This window comes from Rhinopithecus roxellana, chromosome 4 (assembly GCF_007565055.1).
Source record: "Rhinopithecus roxellana isolate Shanxi Qingling chromosome 4, ASM756505v1, whole genome shotgun sequence".
NCBI classification, from domain to species: Eukaryota; Metazoa; Chordata; class Mammalia; order Primates; family Cercopithecidae; genus Rhinopithecus; species Rhinopithecus roxellana.
Window position 1 is genome coordinate 158622747 of NC_044552.1, and position 17844 is coordinate 158640590.

Here is a 17844-nt window from a genome sequence, read left to right on the forward strand (position 1 = left end):
CATTTTCACTTATAGTTCCAGTGAAAAGACATTAAATAGTGGAAATGGATGATATCTTGAAACATGACTTTAAGTATTCCTGTTTCTAGCCATATAAACCAATCTCATATTTCTGAAGTGTTTTTATACTGGATTTTTAAGTCCCATTTTGGATGGTTTCTTTGGAAAAAGTTCCTGCTAATATCGGAGACAGTACTTGCCTGAGAGCCTATATGAAAAATTAGGCCGGGCGCGGTGGCTCAAGCCTGTAATCCCAGCACTTTGGGAGGCCGAGACGGGCGGATCACGAGGTCAGGAGATCCAGACCATCCTGGCTAACACGGTGAAACCCCATCTCTACTAACAATACAAAAAACTAGCCGGGCGAGGTGGTGGGCGCCTGTAGTCCCAGCTACTTGGGAGGCTGAGGCAGGAGAATGGCGTGAACCCGGGAGGCGGAGCTTGCAGTGAGCTGAGATCGGGCCACTGCACTCCAGCCTGGGCCACAGAGCGAAACTCCGTCTCAAAAAAAAAAAAAAAAAAAAAAAAAAAGAAAAATTAAAAGAAAGGAAAAAAGTAGTTTATTCAACTCTACTAAGCCTTTAAAATAAATATTGTCTCAATCTGAATTAATTTTAATATTCACTAAGGTAGAACAAAAATGCCTTAATTAGACCTTCAATCTAGGCTATACTTTGAACCATCTGAAGGTTTTTGTAGTTTCTTTATAGGCCATCTGATGCTCATTTATACCAATACTACCTGATTTTAATTTTTTTTTTAAGAGGTAGGGTCTCACTCTATTACTGAGGCTGAAGTGCAGTGGCACAGTCATTGGTTACTGCAGCCTCGACCTCCCTGTACTCCTTCGCAATAATTTTTCAGTCTATTCCTGGCCCCAGGTTCCATACATAAGACTTGCTTTCTGTTACTATAGGTTTTTTCCAAGAATTTTATATAAATGGGCTGGGTGTAGTAGCTTTTGCCTGTAATCCCAGCAACTCCGGAGGCTGAAGTGGAAGGACTGCTTGAGGCCAGGAGTTTGAGATGGGCCTGGGCAATAGTGAGACCCTGTTTGTAAGTAAATAAACAAAAATTTTATATAAATGAAAGAATATAGTATGTACTCTTTTACATCTGTCTTCTTTCACTCGGCATATTTTGAGATTCATCCATGGTGTCAGAATAACAGCAACTGGTTTGTTTCCATTGTTGAGTAGTATTCCACTGTATGGATATACCACAATTTGCTTATCCAATCACTCACTGATAGACATTTAGATATTTTGCAGTTTTGGACTTTTACGAACAAAGCTCCAATGAAGAACTGTATACAAGTTTTCATGTGGACATAGGTTTTCCTTTCACTTTTTCAAGACGGAGTCTCGCTCTGTCATCCAGACTGGAGTGCAGTGGCGCGATCTCGGCTCACTGAAAGCTCCACCTCCCAGGTTCATGCCATTCTCCTGCCTCAGCCTCCTGAGTAGCTGGGACTACAGCGGCCCACCACCACGCCAGGCTAATTTTTTGTATTTTTAGTAGAGACAAGGTTTCACCGTGTTAGCCGGGATGGTCTTGATCTCCTGACCTCACGATCCACCTGTCTTGGCCTCCCAAAGTGCTGGGATTACAGGTGTGAGCCACCACGCCCGGCCAGGTTTTCTTTTTTCTAAGATAAGCATAAAGGAGTGGAATCGCTGGGTCATATGCTAAGGGTATGTTGAACTTCATGTGCAACTGCCAAACTGTTTTTATGTAAGATTATTATTCTTAAAATGTTCAGATGCAATGATGAGTGCAACATTTTTTTTTTCTCTTGTTGCCCAGGCTGGAGTGCAATAGTGTGATCTCAGCTCACTGCAACCTCCGCCTCCCAAGTTCAAGCTATTCTCCTGCCTCAGCTCCCTGAGTAGCTGGGATTACAGGCATGCGCCACCACACCCGGCTAACTTTGTATTTTCAGTAGAGACAGGGTTTCTCCTTGTTGGTCAGGCTGGTCTTGAACTCCCGACCTCAGGTTATCTGCCCAAAGTGCTGGGATTACAGGCATGAGCCACTGTGCCCGGCCATATGTAACATTTAAAATCAGTGGACATACACATATTTCTATACAGTTTTATAATAGGCAAAACTAAGCTATGGTAATAAAAATCAGGTAAGTGGTTTTCTAGGGCATGGAGTGAGGGTAAGGGATACACTGTAAAGGGAGAATGAGAAAACTTTTTACGGTGATAAAAAGTGTTCTATATCTTGACTGGCATGGTAGCTGGTAACTTGGGCCTATACATTCTTATATTTTATTACATATTATACATGTTAAAAATTATAATTCCATAAAAATGATAAAGGTATATATACTTCACATCTTAAAAGTTATTATTGGCCAGGTGCGGTGGCTCATGCCTGTAATCCCAGCACTTTGGGAGGCCGAGGTGGGTGGATCACGACCAGTTCAAGATCAGACCAGATCAAGAGTTCAAGACCAGTCTGGCCAACACGGTGAAACCCCATCTCTACTAAAAATGCAAAACTTAGCTGGGTATGGTGGCGCATGCTTGTAGTCCCAGTTATTTGGGAGGATGAGGCAAGAGAATTACTTGAACCCGGGAGGTGGAGGTTGCAGTGAGCCAAGATTGTGCCACTGTGCTCCAGCTTGGGCAACAGAGACAAAAAAAAAAAGTTATTACTATAGGGTCTATATTTGAGACTTTACCCAGTAATGTGAGTTTGTTTGAATCCATCTAAGCTGTTTCGGCCAGTTTGATTTGGAGCTAAGCTTCGAGAAGGCTGCACAGAATAAACAGAAATTTTTTGTCATGTGACAGAATGGAAGTGACTAGCCTACAATAAGAAACACTGTTTTAAAATGAGTTTCTACTCCTGTAATCCCAGCACTTTGGGAGGCTGAGGTGGGCAGATCACAAGGTCAGGAGATTGAGACCATCCTGGCTAACACGGTGAAACCCCGTCTCTACTAAATACACAAAAAATTAGCTGGGGATGGTGGCGGCCACCTGTAGTCCCAGCTACTTGGGAGGCTGAGGTAGGAGAACGGCATGAACCCCGGAGGTGGAGCTTGCAGTGAGCCAAGATCGCGCCACTGCACTCCAGCCTGGGGGCAGAGCGAGACTCCGTCTCAAAAAAATGAAGAGAGCAATCACTCCTCCGGTGATCCACTTGTCTCGGCCTCCCAAAGTGCAGGGATTACAGGTGTGAGCCACCGCCCCGGCCTTTTTCTACTAGGTTGCCAGGGGCTGGGAAAGGTACTGTGTATGTGTGGGGAAGTGCGGATGGTTAATGGGTACAAAAATATAGTTAGAATAAGACCTAGTATTTGATAGCACAACAGAGCGATTACAGTCAACAATAATTTATTGTACATTTAAGAATAACTGAAAGTATAATTGGAATGTCATCATAATTGGAAGGTCATTTGCCTTCATCTATCAGATTTCCTTCATTTTGATGAAGAGGCAACTAAGCCTCAGAGAGGCAAAATGACTTATTAATGGCTATGCCATCATCTAGGAGTATAATTAGAAAGAGAATCCAGATCTCCTCACTCTCAGTTGGGAACTTTTTTTTCTGAGTTGGAGTTTCGCTCTTGTTGCCCAGGCTGGAGTGCAGTGGTACAATTTTGGCTCACTACAACCTCCACTTCCCACGTTCAAACGATTCTCCTGCCTCAGCCTCCTGAGTAGCTAGGATTATAGGCATGTGCCACCACACTCAGCTAATTTTTTTAATTTTTAGTAGAGAGAGGGTTTCATCACGTTGGCCAGGCTGATCTTGAACTCCTGACCTCAGGTGATCCACCTGTCTCAGCCTCCCAAAGTGCAGGGATTACAGGTGTGTGCCACCACGCCGGCCATTTTTTATTTTTTTTCTTTTGAGACAGTTTCACTCTTGCTGCCCAGGCTGGAGTGCAATGGTGCAATCTTGGCTCACTGCAACTTCTGCCTCCCAGGTTCTAGCAATTCTCCTGCCTCAGCCTCCCGAGTAACTGGGATTATAGGCATGCACCACCACACCCAGCTAATTTTGTATTTTTAGTAGAGATGGGGTTTCTCCATATGGTCAGGCTGGTCTCAAACTCCTGACCTCAGGTGATCTGCCTGCCTCAGCCTCCCAAAGTGCTGGGATTATAGGCGTGAGCGACTGCGCCCAGCCAGGAACTCTTTTGCACTCCACCAAATATTACCTATTATCCCAAGAGCAGTGTTTCTCAACCTTTCATCATTGTCCTTCCAAGGCAAAAAAAAAAAGTAAATTTAAATTATATTTAACAAGAGAAAGTAATTACTAAGGAGTAAAATATTGTTGGCCCACTGTGGGGCCAAAAACTACGGTACTCTTTTTTTGTCCCCCTTCAAGAACTTACTTGTATTCTGCCAGGGTGACACTGTTGTGAACTGCCCTCATACAGACGTCACTAAACATTTGGGTTTCTTGGTTTTGAGACAGGGTCTCATTCTGTCACCCAGGCTGGAGTGCAGTGGCATGATCATGGTTGACTACAGCCTTGAACTCCCGGGTTCAAGTGATCTTCCCACCTCACAGCCTCCCAAGTAGCTAGGAGTACAGGTGCACACCACCATGTCTGGCTGATTTTTAAATTTTTTGTAGAGACAGGGTTGCACTTTGTTGCCCAAGCTGGTCTTGAACTTCTGGGCTCAAGCAATCCACCTGCCTTGGCCTCCCAAAGTGCCAGAATTTCAAGTATGAGCCAGCATGCCTGGCCAATGTTTGTTGAATGTATCAGGTAGTGAATGGTGATCAAAAGTTTTAATGACATTGCAAGTAAATTTCCTTTGACTGGAATCATACAATAACTATAAAATCTGATGTAGAGAGAAAGCATCAGTTAGGAATCAAAACACTGAATATCAATTTATGGCTCTTTAATGACTACTTGCAAGATCTTAAATTTCTTATCTTAGGGAAAGTTGTTCTTAATAAGCATCATTTGAGGCACATTCTAAGATCTCCCAATAGTATGAAAACTGCTGGCCTAAATAATATCAAAATCCCTTCCGGCTCTGACATTCTGTTAGTCTGTTATTTTTTGTAGCTTGACTTCTTATAGATCTTAAAGGGTAAATAATGTAACTACAATCAGAATCATGCTGACTTCTGAATGTTGTCAACAACATGGATAGCCCCTGAATTAAAATCAGTAAGTTAAAGGATTAACATTTTTGCCTAAATATTTTTTAAGTTCTGCTAACAAATGCAGAGCTTATTTTATTAACTCTTATTTTGCTAGAATACCCAGCAGAAGTAGTTTCACAGAACAGTAAAATAACGAAAGCCAAACTAAGAAGTGGCTTTCTATGAGGAACAGGAGAGAATATGGGTAATTAGGGCCTGGATAATTTGAAACTATCCCCACCTGCTGGTAATGAAACAGCTGCTCTATAAGGCAAAGTCTCATTCAGCATTAATATGATTATGCTGTCTGTATGAACATTTTAAAGAACTGGATAAGATTAAATGCTTTTCAAAGATTACTTATAAGCTATTTAATGATTAGAAGCATTATCTCCTATTGGACTGTAAAGAGATCAGAGGTCTTGAGGCAAGTGCTCTTAGCATGTTCACACTGTGACTCTAAGTCCCCAATAGGGAAAAAATTTCACTGTAAGAAATTTGCATAGAGCCTACATTTTAGAAGAATTTCAATAAGCCATGCAAAAAAGATGTTACATAAATAACTGAAACCTGAAAAATATCACAGCAAACAAGGAAGCATGCAAGCTGGTGTTAATAACTTACATTCTTAATAATGTGCCTTCAAATGCAGGCACATTATTTGTCAATCCATAAATAATGGGCTTGAGTAAGTCTGTGGACCCTCTGGAGTCAAATGGAAAACTGTATTTGCCTATATGCACTTCTCTTAGAAGGTCAACATATTCTGGGGCCGAGTGGTAAGTTAACCACTCACAGTTCTGGCAATTATCCTTCAAAAACAGTTTAATTATTTTAAGATATACACTTAAATTCAGACAGTTGCAGCTGTATTAGAGGAATTATTCACATTAAAAGTAGTTTCTTTAAATAAACTAGACTCCTGTGTACACAGTTAGTTTACAGATCACTATCTACTTGGCTAAGAGCTACTTGGAGGGAAGCCATAGGAATCTTCACAGTTTGTGGCTCAGGACACAAACTGTCTCTTATGATCATATCTGGTAAATCAGGATCTGTGTTAACTCTGATCACGAGATCGTAAGGACTGGAAAGGACTCAGAATTCTATTTTTAGAAAGGATTCCCGTAAGCCATTTTAAACACTGAAATGAAGATATGGAGAGATGCAAAAAGACAACTAGAAAACCAAAAACCCATTACCTGTCAGTATCGCCATATACAACCCTAGCCCCCCATTTCTTGGTATCATTCACCAGTTTAATAGCTCGTTCCAAGGTCTCTCTGGCTTTGTGAACAATACTATCGCCAACCTGTTGGTACAAACACATTAGAAATAATTTCTTAACATAGCTCAGTGTAAGTCAACAAACTTTAACACATAATACACTTAATTACTAAATATTTCCAGAAACGAAACAAGGAGAAAAGAACGTAAAAAAGAAATTAGTGCATCATTCTTTCTACAAGTACTCAAGAAGAAACTGAGGTGAAGAATTTGAAAGGACCAATCGATATGCAGACTTGTCTTTGAGTGTAACAGTAAGTGGACTGCACTTGTTACAAGGTACACAGCTACACTGGATTCTTGGAAGAATAATCCTTGTTTATTCAAGTTCTCTTTTTTTTTCTTTCTGAGGAGTCTCACTCTGTCACCCAGGCTGGAGTGTAGTGGCGTGATCTCGGCTCAATGCAACCTCTGCCTCTTGGGTTCAAGCGATTCTCCTGCCTCAGCCTTCTGAGTAGCTAGGACTACAGGCACACGCCACCATGCCCAGTTAATTTTTCTATTTTTTTTTAGTAGAGACGGGGTTTCACCATATTGGCCAGGCTAGTCTCGAACTATTGACCTCGTGATCCGCCCACCTCGGCCTCCCAAAGTACTGGGATTACAGGTGTGAGCCACCGTACCCGAACTATTCAAGAACTTTCTTATGTGCCCTTACAACTCATTAGGCAGAAAAGCATTCTTTGCGGGTGCATGAGTATACGTACATGTATCTCTCAAAATTTTTCTGTTGAAGTGTTGATGATAATGTTTCTCAATATCATTAAAGTTAATGCTGAACTTCAATCTTGTGACTAGTTATACAAGGAAAAATGTATCTAATCATATGATGGGAAATACATTAAAAGTGTTCAATAAATTAAATAGGTAGATATATATCTAGGAAGGTTTTTTCATTTGTGACTAGTGAATTTTAACAGTGACCATGGCATGAATTTACGAAACAAAAAGATGCTGGGCCTTGACAAATATGAGAAGCATGCTAATGAGATTTACAGTTAAATAAATTAGAGACTATGTAACAATGCTGTTTTATTTATTAAACTCATTGAAGCTAAGAGTGCGAAAAGTTGCCATTCAACATAAAACATAAACGGAGCATTCCCTTTGCAATTTTAAAATGCAAACTGCACATTGTTTTTGTGTGTGTGTGTGTGTGTTAAGAAGCAAACAATAGCAATAATGATCCTTCTCCCTTTACTGTAAAATTTGAATTACTAAATGTAGGATTGAATAGTATTTAAAAGGCTGTTTAAAGTTGCATTACAAAGGACATATTAGGTATATGAACAAAGGAATAAATAATAAAACTGGTAGTAGAAACGAGTTGGGATTTATTTATTTATTCTGATTTATTTATTTATTTTGAAACAGAGTCTTGTTCTGTCGCCCAGGCTGGAGTGCAGTGGTGTGATCTTGGCTCACTGCAACCTCTGCCTCCTGGGTTCAAGCAATTCTCATGTCTCAGTCTCCCGAGTAGCTGGGATTATAGGCGTGTGCCACCATGCCCTGCTATTTTTCATATTTTTAGTAGATGGGGTTTTGCCATGATGGCCAGGCTGGTCTTGAACTCCTGGCCTCAAATGATCTACCCGCCTCAGCCTCCCAAAGTGTTGGAATTACAGGTGTGAGCCACCACGCCTGGCCTTGGGTTTTAAATTAACATTATGAATTCTGCTGAGACCTCTAGTACATTAGAAAATCTTGAGAATGTAAACTATAACTTAATACATTACAAAAATCATGTTATCTAATGGAAACTCAAATTGAATAAAACTCAAATTGAATAAAATGTTCTGTTACCTGCTGCCACTTTCAAACAAGGTCAACTTTTATTTTATTTTATTTTATTTTATTTATTTATTTATTTATTTATTTATTTATTTATTTATTTATTTATTTGAGACGGAGTCTTGCTCTGTCGCTCAGGCTGGAGTGCAGTGGCACGATCTGGGCTCACTGCAAGCTCCGCCTCCTGGGTTCACACCATTCTCCTGCCTCAGCCTCCCGAGTAGCTGGGACTACAGGTGCCTGCCACCACGCCTGGCTAATTTTTTTGTATTTTTAGTAGAGGCAGGGTTTCACTGTGTTAGTCAGGATGGTCTCGATCTCCTGACCTCGTGATCCGCCCGCCTTGGCCTCCCAAAGTGCTGGAATTACAGGCCACTGTGCCCGGACAAGGTCAACTTTTAAATATGTGAGGACAAAGAGCTGCATGAGCAAGCCATCTTAGTGTCAAAGTCAAATACACTTCTGAGATATATACTTACAAGTAAGTATATACTTGTACATACACATAGCGGTCTTAAATGTCTGCCTAATGCTCTTACTCTGACCCATTAAAGTTATACCCAAAAGAGTCAGAACTCTGCAGTTACCCCTGAAGACCATGTAGTAAGAATTCAGCAGCACTAGAGTGAGGGGGAGGTAGAAGAGGGAAGGAGAAGTAATTGAATTAACAGATTCTGCTACTTTATGGCAAGGTTCCTAACCTGAAAAGCATTACTTCATTAAAGGGCTAAGAGAGGATTTAAAGGAGGAAAAGAAATGGTTTCACAATTTAGGCCATGACTGGGGATGCTCAAAAGTTAATAAAAACACATTTTTTTAAGTAAAAATTAATTTTCTGAAAAGACATAAAAAGGGAGAAATAAAGCTCAATTTTTAAAAAGGCACAAATATACCTTTATTATAAATATGAATGACCAATAGTTTAGTAGAAAACTGTCAACATACAAAAATTTTAATTTATGAAGTCCAACTAAGACAGAGGCATTAACCTCCACTATTAGCTACTTTATTCTCCATATTCTCTTCATAGGAATTTTTGCTGACAAAGTCTGTCTTTCTCTATGATAGTACTGAGACAGAGACATTAACCTCCAACTATTAGCTACATTTATTTATTCTCTATATTCTCCTTATATGCTTACAAAGTCTTATTTTGCTCTATGACAGTCCAGATCTGCATTTTTTTGATTATGTGTTCTCTGAAGGAAAGCAGAAGACCACAGACAGTAATCCATTCGCCTCCCGCTTTTAAAAGGTTTTAATTATTCTGGATAACTTGTATATATACGTGTATGTTGTACATATGATGTACACAGGCAGACAATGTGTAATGATCAAATCAGGGTAACTGGGATATCCATCACCTCAAGCATTTATCATTTATTTGTATTAGACATTTCAATTCCATTCTTTTAGTTATTTAAAAATATACAATAAGTTGCAGTTCACTATAGTTACTCTACTGTGCTACCAAATACTAGATTTTATTCATTCTAATTGTATTTTTGTCCTCATTAATCATTTCCACTTTATCTCCCTCCTTCCCCACCTCACAGCCTCTGGCAACCATCATTCTACTCTCTATCTCCATGAGTTCATTTATTTTTTCTAGTTTCCACATGAGTGAGAACATGTGATATTTGTCTTTCTCTGTCTAGCTTATTTCACTTAGCATAATGTCCTTCAGTTCCATCCATGTTTTGCAAATGACAGGATTTTATTCTTTTTTAGGGCTGATTATTGGACAAATGGGATCACATAAAGCTAAAAACCTTCTGCACAGTAAAGGAAATAATCAACAAAGTGAAGAGACAACCCACAGAATGGGAGAAAATATCTGCAAACCACCCATCTGACGTGGGATTAATAACCAGAATACATAAGGAACTTAAACAACTCAGTAGGGAAAAAAAAAAAAAAATTTGATTAAAAATGCACAAAAGGTCTGAACAGACATTTCTCAAAAGATGACAAATGACTAATATTACTAATCAGAGAAATTCAAATCAAAATTATAATGAGATGTCTTCTCACTCCAGCTAAAATGGCTTTTATCCAAAAAACAGGCAATAATGAATGCCGGCAAGGATGTGGAGAAAGGGGAACCCACTGTTAGTGGGAATGTAAATTAGTAGAGTCACTATGTAGAACAATATGGAGGTGCCGCAAAAATCTAAAAATACAACTACTATATGATCCAGATATCCCACTGCTGGGTATATATCCAAAAAAAGAAAAAGAAAAAAAAGGGCCGGGCGCAGTGGCTCAAGCCTGTAATCCCAGCACTTTGGGAGGCCGAGACAGGCGGATCACGAGGTCAGGAGATCGAGACCATCCTGGCTAACACAGTGAAACCCTGTCTCTACTAAAAAATACAAAAAACTAGCCGGGCGTGGTGGCGGGCGCCTGTAGTCCCAGCTACTCGGGAGGCTGAGGCAGGAGAATGGCGTAAACCTGGGAGGCGGAGCTTGCAGTGAGCTGAGATCCGGCCACTGCACTCCAGCCTAGGGGACAGAACGAGACTCCGTCTCAAAAAAAAAAAAAAAAAAAAAAAAAAAAAAAAAAAAAAAAAAAAAAAAAGGAAATTGGGACATTGAATAGATATCTGCACTCTCATATTTACTGCAGCACTATTCACAATAGCAGTCAAGATATGGAAGCAACCTAAGTGTCCATCAACGGGTGAATGGATAAAGGAAATGCCATATTATGTGTACAATAGAATATCATATAGCCATAAAAAAGAATGAAGCCATCTGCCCTTTAAAAAAAAAAGTGGCTGATACCTTCCATTGTTACTTGATTGGTGCTAACTTTTCACTTATTCATGAGAGGCTCTTTCTGTGATTTTAGCTGCTTTTTCCACTCATGATTTCACCTAGAAGTTAACACTGTACTGTTGTGAAGTTAGCATATGATGAGGGGCCAAATGCATGCTTGCAATCATTAACCTGAGAATAGCTGAGAAGACCAGGGTCAAGGAAGCAGGTATTGCTTGGCAGTCTGAGTTCACCATGCAAAGCAGGAACGTAGTCCCTGGTGAAACCCTATTCCTAAACTTCCACTGCTGGTTCAAAAATCCTCCCAAATTCTGGTTATTCTAGAGTTACAGTATTTACATATTTTTAAAATAGTATTTCTGCATTGTTTTATTACTAAAATACATTAATAAACACTTTTAAAACTGAGAGGCAGGGAAGAAATTAGGGAAATGTGAAAATGGCCCCTAAGAAAGGATTTGGGACAAGCATGGTGGCTCACACCTGTAATCCCCACCAAGGCAGGAGAATCACTTGAGCCCAGGAGTTCAAGACCAGCCTGGGCAGCATGGCAAAACCCCATCGCTACAAAAAATAGAAAACTTAGCTGGGCATAGAGGTAAGCACCTGCAGTGCAGTCCTAGTTACTTGGATTGCTTGAGCCTGGGAGGTCGAGGCTGCAGTGAGCCGTGGTTAAGACACTGTACTCTAGCCTGGGTGACAAAGCAAGACCCTGTTTCAAAAAAAAAAAAAAAAAGATATCTTTTGGTTTTCCATTAGTAATATCATTTCCATTTTTTTTTTCTGCTAGATCGTGTCGATCAGTGCTTTTCAAATGTATTAATATGAACCCTCAGGACTGACAAAGTATTTTTTATCTCACCTAAAAGTATACAAATATAAACCTAGATACAAACTTTTATTGCTTACAGCCTTTACAGTGCAACCATAAAAAAATTTATCCAGCACAAAATCATATTACTGTACCAAAATATTCAAGTTAACAATATTAAGTTTTCACTATAGATGGTATTTTGCTGCTTTCAATGTGAATATGCCACTCCTGCCTTGCTCATGTTTTTGGAGTTCATTTTGCCTACTGTGAGCTGTATGAAGACTTTATGCTTTCCTTGTTTTTCTCTTACTGAACTAATGCAAATATGATACACCACAATGTCCTCTGGCCTTCATTTGGCATGAAAAGATCACAGTATAACAAGCTATTCTGTTCTTTTCTCACTCAGTAGTATATTATTATATTACCCTGTCACACTATATTGTATTTGTATCAAATAAACACCTTAACTTAGTAAATATGAAATTAACTCTTATTCTATGAAAAATGTCTTTCAACTGTCACTCATCACTGCAAAAAAGGTTCTGCTTTATATCTACTGGTATACTAGTAAATATGGAATGATTGTTGTTTATTCTGACTTAAAAATTTTTTTTAGTTTTTAATTTTATGTATTAATAGAGGCAAGAGCTCACTATGTTGCTTAGGCTAGTCTTGAACTCCTGGGCTCAAGCAATCCTCCCACCTCAGCCTCCTGAGTTGTTGGGATCACGAGTGTGAGCCGCCACACCTGGCTAATTGTGACATTTGGACAAGCCAATATAACTATAATCAGATCTCTTGTCAATACATAAAATGAATTATGCACTACCAAAGTTGTTGTAAAAACTGCTACAAAGATGGCACTGAAATTTCATGCTAATAGAAAGTTAAAGTATAGTTATGAAGATCATGCAGAAATATGTGTATGCTAATTTCTAAAATGATCATTGGAATAAAGACACCGAGATATAGAGAAAAGTCACAGATCCCCAAGAATATATATATATTTTGAGGCTTGGTATGAGAAAAACTGATCCTATATCATAGAAATGAAATGGTTTATTAAAGTTTTAAAACAAAATGAAATGCTTGAATGAACAGGCATTCATTTAATGCTGCTTTAGTCTCTCTCTTTTTTTTGAGACAGGGTCTTGTTCTGTCACCCAGGCTGGAATGCAGTGGTGCAATTATGGCTCACTGCAACCTTGACTTCCAGGGCTCTAGTGATCCTCCCATCTTAGCCTCCCAAGTAACTGGAACCACAGACACATAACACTATGCCTGGCTAATTTTTGCATTTTTGGTTAGAGATAGGGTTTCACCATGTTGCCCAGGCTGGTCTCAAACTCCTGAGCTCAATCTACGTGCCTTGGCCTCCCAAAGTGTTGCGGTTACAGGTGTGAGCCACTTTTTTGAGACCAAGTCTTGTTCTGTCACCCAGGCTGGAGTGCGATCTTGGCTCACTGCAACCTCTGCCTCCTGGGTTCAAGTGATTATCCTGCCTCAGCCTCTTGAATAACTGGGATTACAGGTGTCCACAACCACACCCAGCTAATTTTTGTGTTTTTAGTAGAGATGGGGTTTCACCATGTTGGCCACACTGGTCGCGACTCCTGACCCCATGTGATCCACCCGCCTCGGCCTCCCAAAGTGTTGGGATTACATGTGTGAGCCACCATGCCTGGCCTTTTTTTTTTTTTCTTTTTAAAAAGAGATGAGGTCTCACTGTGTTGTCCAGGCAGGATTCAACTCTGGGCTGAAGCCCCCCCACATATCACACCTTAGCTTCCAAAGTAACTGGGAATACAGGTGAGTGCCACTGTGCCTTGCTATATTTTAGTCTCTTTTGAAAAAACTACAGATTTGTATCACTTACTTCAATGCATGGCATTCTCCCAGAAAAATTAGCAGCTGTATAGCCAAATGTGACATTTGCTATCAGCTTAAGTCCCAACTGACGTGCATCAAGCATTCGTGACAGGGCTCTGTCTTGCTTGTAAGCCTTCATTGACTGCTTCACCATAAATCTAGTCTTCAAAATTTCTTCAAGCATTCTTGGTAGTACACCTTTTCTTACTGAAGGCTATTATAAAGAAAAAAAAATGTTTAAAACCCCTCAAACATTATAGATTTATATAATTAAGAAGGAAGCATAAAATATAATAATGGCCAACTGTCATGAATTGAAACATGCTAACAATAGAGTGACCATAGTATTAGTGGCCGTCAATATAAAATCATCACATTTTATTTCTTGGAAGAGGATTTTTCTCCTAAACGGTTCCTGCAATGTTTATAAATCTAATAGAGCACTTCCATGTGAGTTCAGAGACCTCCAGGGAGGAGGATGTCAACTAGTGCATAAGTGACCATACAACAAGTTCAGAGGGAAATTTTGTTCAAAACTTTGACAGAAACCCCCATTCTTTCAAAATGACAGATGGGACTTGTATCATTCATAACCAACTCAGTTTTTAAAGATCTCATCCTAATGACCCCACACAGAAATCTGCATGGAACTCCATTTATCTACCTTGGAAGAATGATGAGCTGGGTTGACTCTGCTGACATTCAAACCTGCAGTTCCAGGGACTCTAGGTATTTCAAATCTGATGCTTAGACCACTAAGCCATCCCCTCCGGCCTATATTTATTAGCAATCTGGAAGAGGGGATGAATAGTGAGGTGATAAAATTTGTTGATGCCAAAAAAAAAAAATCATTTGTATTAATCAAGACTAGGGAGAATTTATGAGAACTCCAGTAGGAATGAAAACCACAAAACAGTATTAACTTTGATGATGATTCACAGACACGTGCAACGTAATGCATGTCGGACCTAGCGACTAAAATCTCAGGTATAGGATCATCACACACCTGAATATTGAAAAAATCCTATTTTTATTAAGCTTTACACACTGGGTCCAAAAGTAGACGCAAGTTTTAAAAAAAGCTGTTAAAGGGAGATAATAAGCTGCCAGATATGCGACAATGAGAACATATTCTAACCTCTAATTCATTTGGTGTACATTTTGAAGCAGCCATGTTTTAAGACATAAGATAAAAAGAACAGGGACCAAATTTGCAGAAATGTGATGTGAAAACTGATTTTTATATAAAGACCCATTCATTTAATTAAAAAAAATCTATTTCCATTTCTCCAAGTAGATCTCATCTACATCAGTCCCTAGAAATACTACATTTTAAAATTTTCCAAAAAGAAACATACCATGAACTCTTCGGTTAAAATTTTCTTCATCTACATTGCTAATTTTAGTTTAGCATTCCCTCTTACTGATAGAGAATGATGCCACTTTTGATATAGTACACCAGAATGAATTTGAGGGCTGGTGGGGTCCACTCTACCATCAACCACTCTACTGTTTCATGATTCTAGTACAGACTCACTGCTAAGAAAATAGGAAAGAAAGGAATGAAGTTGGCATATAAGAGGCAATATCATCTTTTAGATCTCTCTTATTCGTCTTTAATTTATAAAGTTTTCTTTTGTCTCTTTTGAGGGGAGATACAGGAGAGAAAAAAGGGATCCTATTTTTAGTTTGGGTATCTTCTTAAAAATATAATAAATAAGCCTATTACAGTATCATCAGTTCTAAGATAGTCTTAATTTAAAATAATGTAGAAGAACAACTAGTAGCATCTACACATTAAAGCAATTTAAATCGCTGTAGGTAACATATTTTGACCATTAAGTTGCTATTTAAGTCAGCCTGGTTCTAATAAAGGGCAGAAGGTATAAGCGTACGTTTATTTCTTTCAATATTTCATTAACCAAAATTTAACAATTTAAAGATTTAAAACCTAAATTCAAGAAAAAACAAGGTGACTGGTTTGTTCCTGAGGTGATTTCTTGGAAGATTCTTGTATCTTTGACTTTTTGAGATAAAATATTCAAGCAAACTCAGTGTTTTTGTTTTCTATTATGTGCCAACAATATCTAAAGCATTATCAGCTCTCCAAAAGTTAAGCCATAGTTGTTATCTTTCATTTACAAGAGAGTATTACCTTGACAAAAGCTACTCCATTGGGGGACACTGTGATATCATGCCTAACTTGGTAAAGTAAATCTGGAGGTACTCTCAGAGAGGTACAGCCAAATTTGAACTCATCATACCTGTTAAGAAAGAGAACATTAAGCAAATACTTCCTCAAATCATAGAACAGAGATTTTAGGCAATTTAAAAACTCTTTCTAACACCATTAGAAATTCATTTTCAAACATCTAAACGTGAATTCATGTAATTAGTAACATGTTTATTTGCCTCATTACCAAAACAGTTTTTCAAACATTCACAATTTATTACAAGAAACGTTTCTTAAATGGCACTATCCTAAAATTTATGGGTAAAATCTACACTGAAAACCAAATTTCAACATCTGATCATCTTATTTATTTATTTTATTATTTTTTGAGATGGAGTCTCGCTCTGTTGTCCAGGTTGGAGTGCAGTGGTGCGATCTTGGCTCACTGCAAGCTCTGCCTCCTGGGTTCATGCCATTCTCCTGCCTCAGCCTCCCGAGTAGCTGGGACTACAGGAACCCACCATGATGCCGGGCTAATTTTTTACATTTTTAGTAGAGACAGGGTTTCACTGTATTAGCCAGGATGGTCTCAACCTCCTGATCTCGTGATCTGCCCGCCTGAACCTCCCAAAGTGCTGGGATTACAGGTGTGAGCTACTGCGTGCGGCCTAATCATCTTATACTAAATTACTTAAATAAAAATTTATTTTTATTGAACATCCTTGTGAACATATTTAAAGAAGAATTTAAACCTTAAAGAAAGACTATAAATCTTGTAAATTTTCCAAATTCCTGTTTTTAATAAAAAGACAGGATTACTAATATAATTTCCACAGATGCTTTCTATGAAGGAGTATAGCATATACTAAAACCAACACATGGTCTCCAATACGCAAAAATTAATAAAAAGGAAGACTCCGTATTTCCCACAAATCAAGAAAAGTATCTAATCCTTTGAGAATTTAAAATGTTATTATCAGTTTATGAAATTTAATTTACATTAATTAATAAAACCTACCATTTAATTTTTAAAATCCTGGACTATTTATAAGAAAAATAAAGAGGAGGTCATAGTTGGAGTTATAAGATCATAATCCTCAAACTGTTCCACTGCAAGGTAATTTATATCAACAATTTAACTTTCATTTTAAAAGAGGCCATAGTTACATATGGAGTGAAACAGTTGCAAGGCTGATCTATTCCCAATCCTCTTCATGAGTCATCTATCCATGAAGCTGGATTAATCATACGGTGATCCATATCCATTGTAAGACAACTACAATGAATGGATTAGCTGGGATACAGCCCATTTACCTTGCTCATAGGGAAGGTGTCAAGAGCAAAGAGACACTCAGAAAGTGTCTAATTTTAGTAAGAAGTACAAAGCACAACATTACTGTAAATGTGAAAAAAACCTTACTTTCCCAAGTTCTCCACATGGCCAAGGCAGGTGGAAAAGCAGTAGTTATATGCAATCACGATGGAAGGATAAAGTGATTGGAAATCCAAAACAAGAACAGAATTGCTATAGAAGCGAGATTCAGGCTCCATAATTAGAGGAACACACTGTGGGGCTCTCATTTGGGATCTTTGCTGAACACTAGGTGTCACAGGAATATAGTTCATTGGTTTAGCAATACGCAACATCATTGATTCCACACGGTACTGCAGGGAGAAAGGGAGGTGAGAAGAGAAGAAACACAGTTTAAATATACTGGTAATTTGAATATACAATCATTTGAGGATAATCTGCTTTTCAGAATAAGACTGTATGACTTTTTTTTTTGCGGTCCCAGTTTTTTTTTTTTTTTTTTTGAGACGGCGTTTCACTCTTTTTGCCCAAGTTGGAGTACAATGGCACGATTTCAGCAATCTGCAACCTCCGCCTCCCGGGTTCAAGCGATTCTCCCACCTCAGCCTGGGATTACAGGCGCACACCACCATGTCTGGCTAATTTTTTGTATTTTTAGTAGAAACAGGGTTTCATCATGTTAGCC

At 38.8% G+C, this 17844-nt stretch overlaps 1 protein-coding gene across 4 annotated transcripts in view; it reads right to left on the reverse strand.

The window, feature by feature from the left end:
• Window positions 1-17844, reverse strand: part of REV3L (REV3 like, DNA directed polymerase zeta catalytic subunit) — a 186681-nt gene that overhangs the window by 19766 nt on the left and 149071 nt on the right. For 3 of the 4 annotated variants that reach the window (XM_010371650.2, XM_030929595.1, XM_030929596.1), the window contains 4 exons: window positions 17268-17512; window positions 15830-15938; window positions 13682-13888; window positions 6333-6442 (listed from right to left, as the gene is read on the reverse strand). In XM_010371650.2, coding sequence (XP_010369952.2) covers window positions 6333-6442; window positions 13682-13888; window positions 15830-15938; window positions 17268-17512 — 671 coding nt within the window. Of the gene's footprint in view, window positions 1-6332; window positions 6443-13681; window positions 13889-14344; window positions 14466-15829; window positions 15939-17267; window positions 17513-17844 lie in introns of those variants that run through there. The other variant, XM_030929597.1, reaches the window with a different exon arrangement.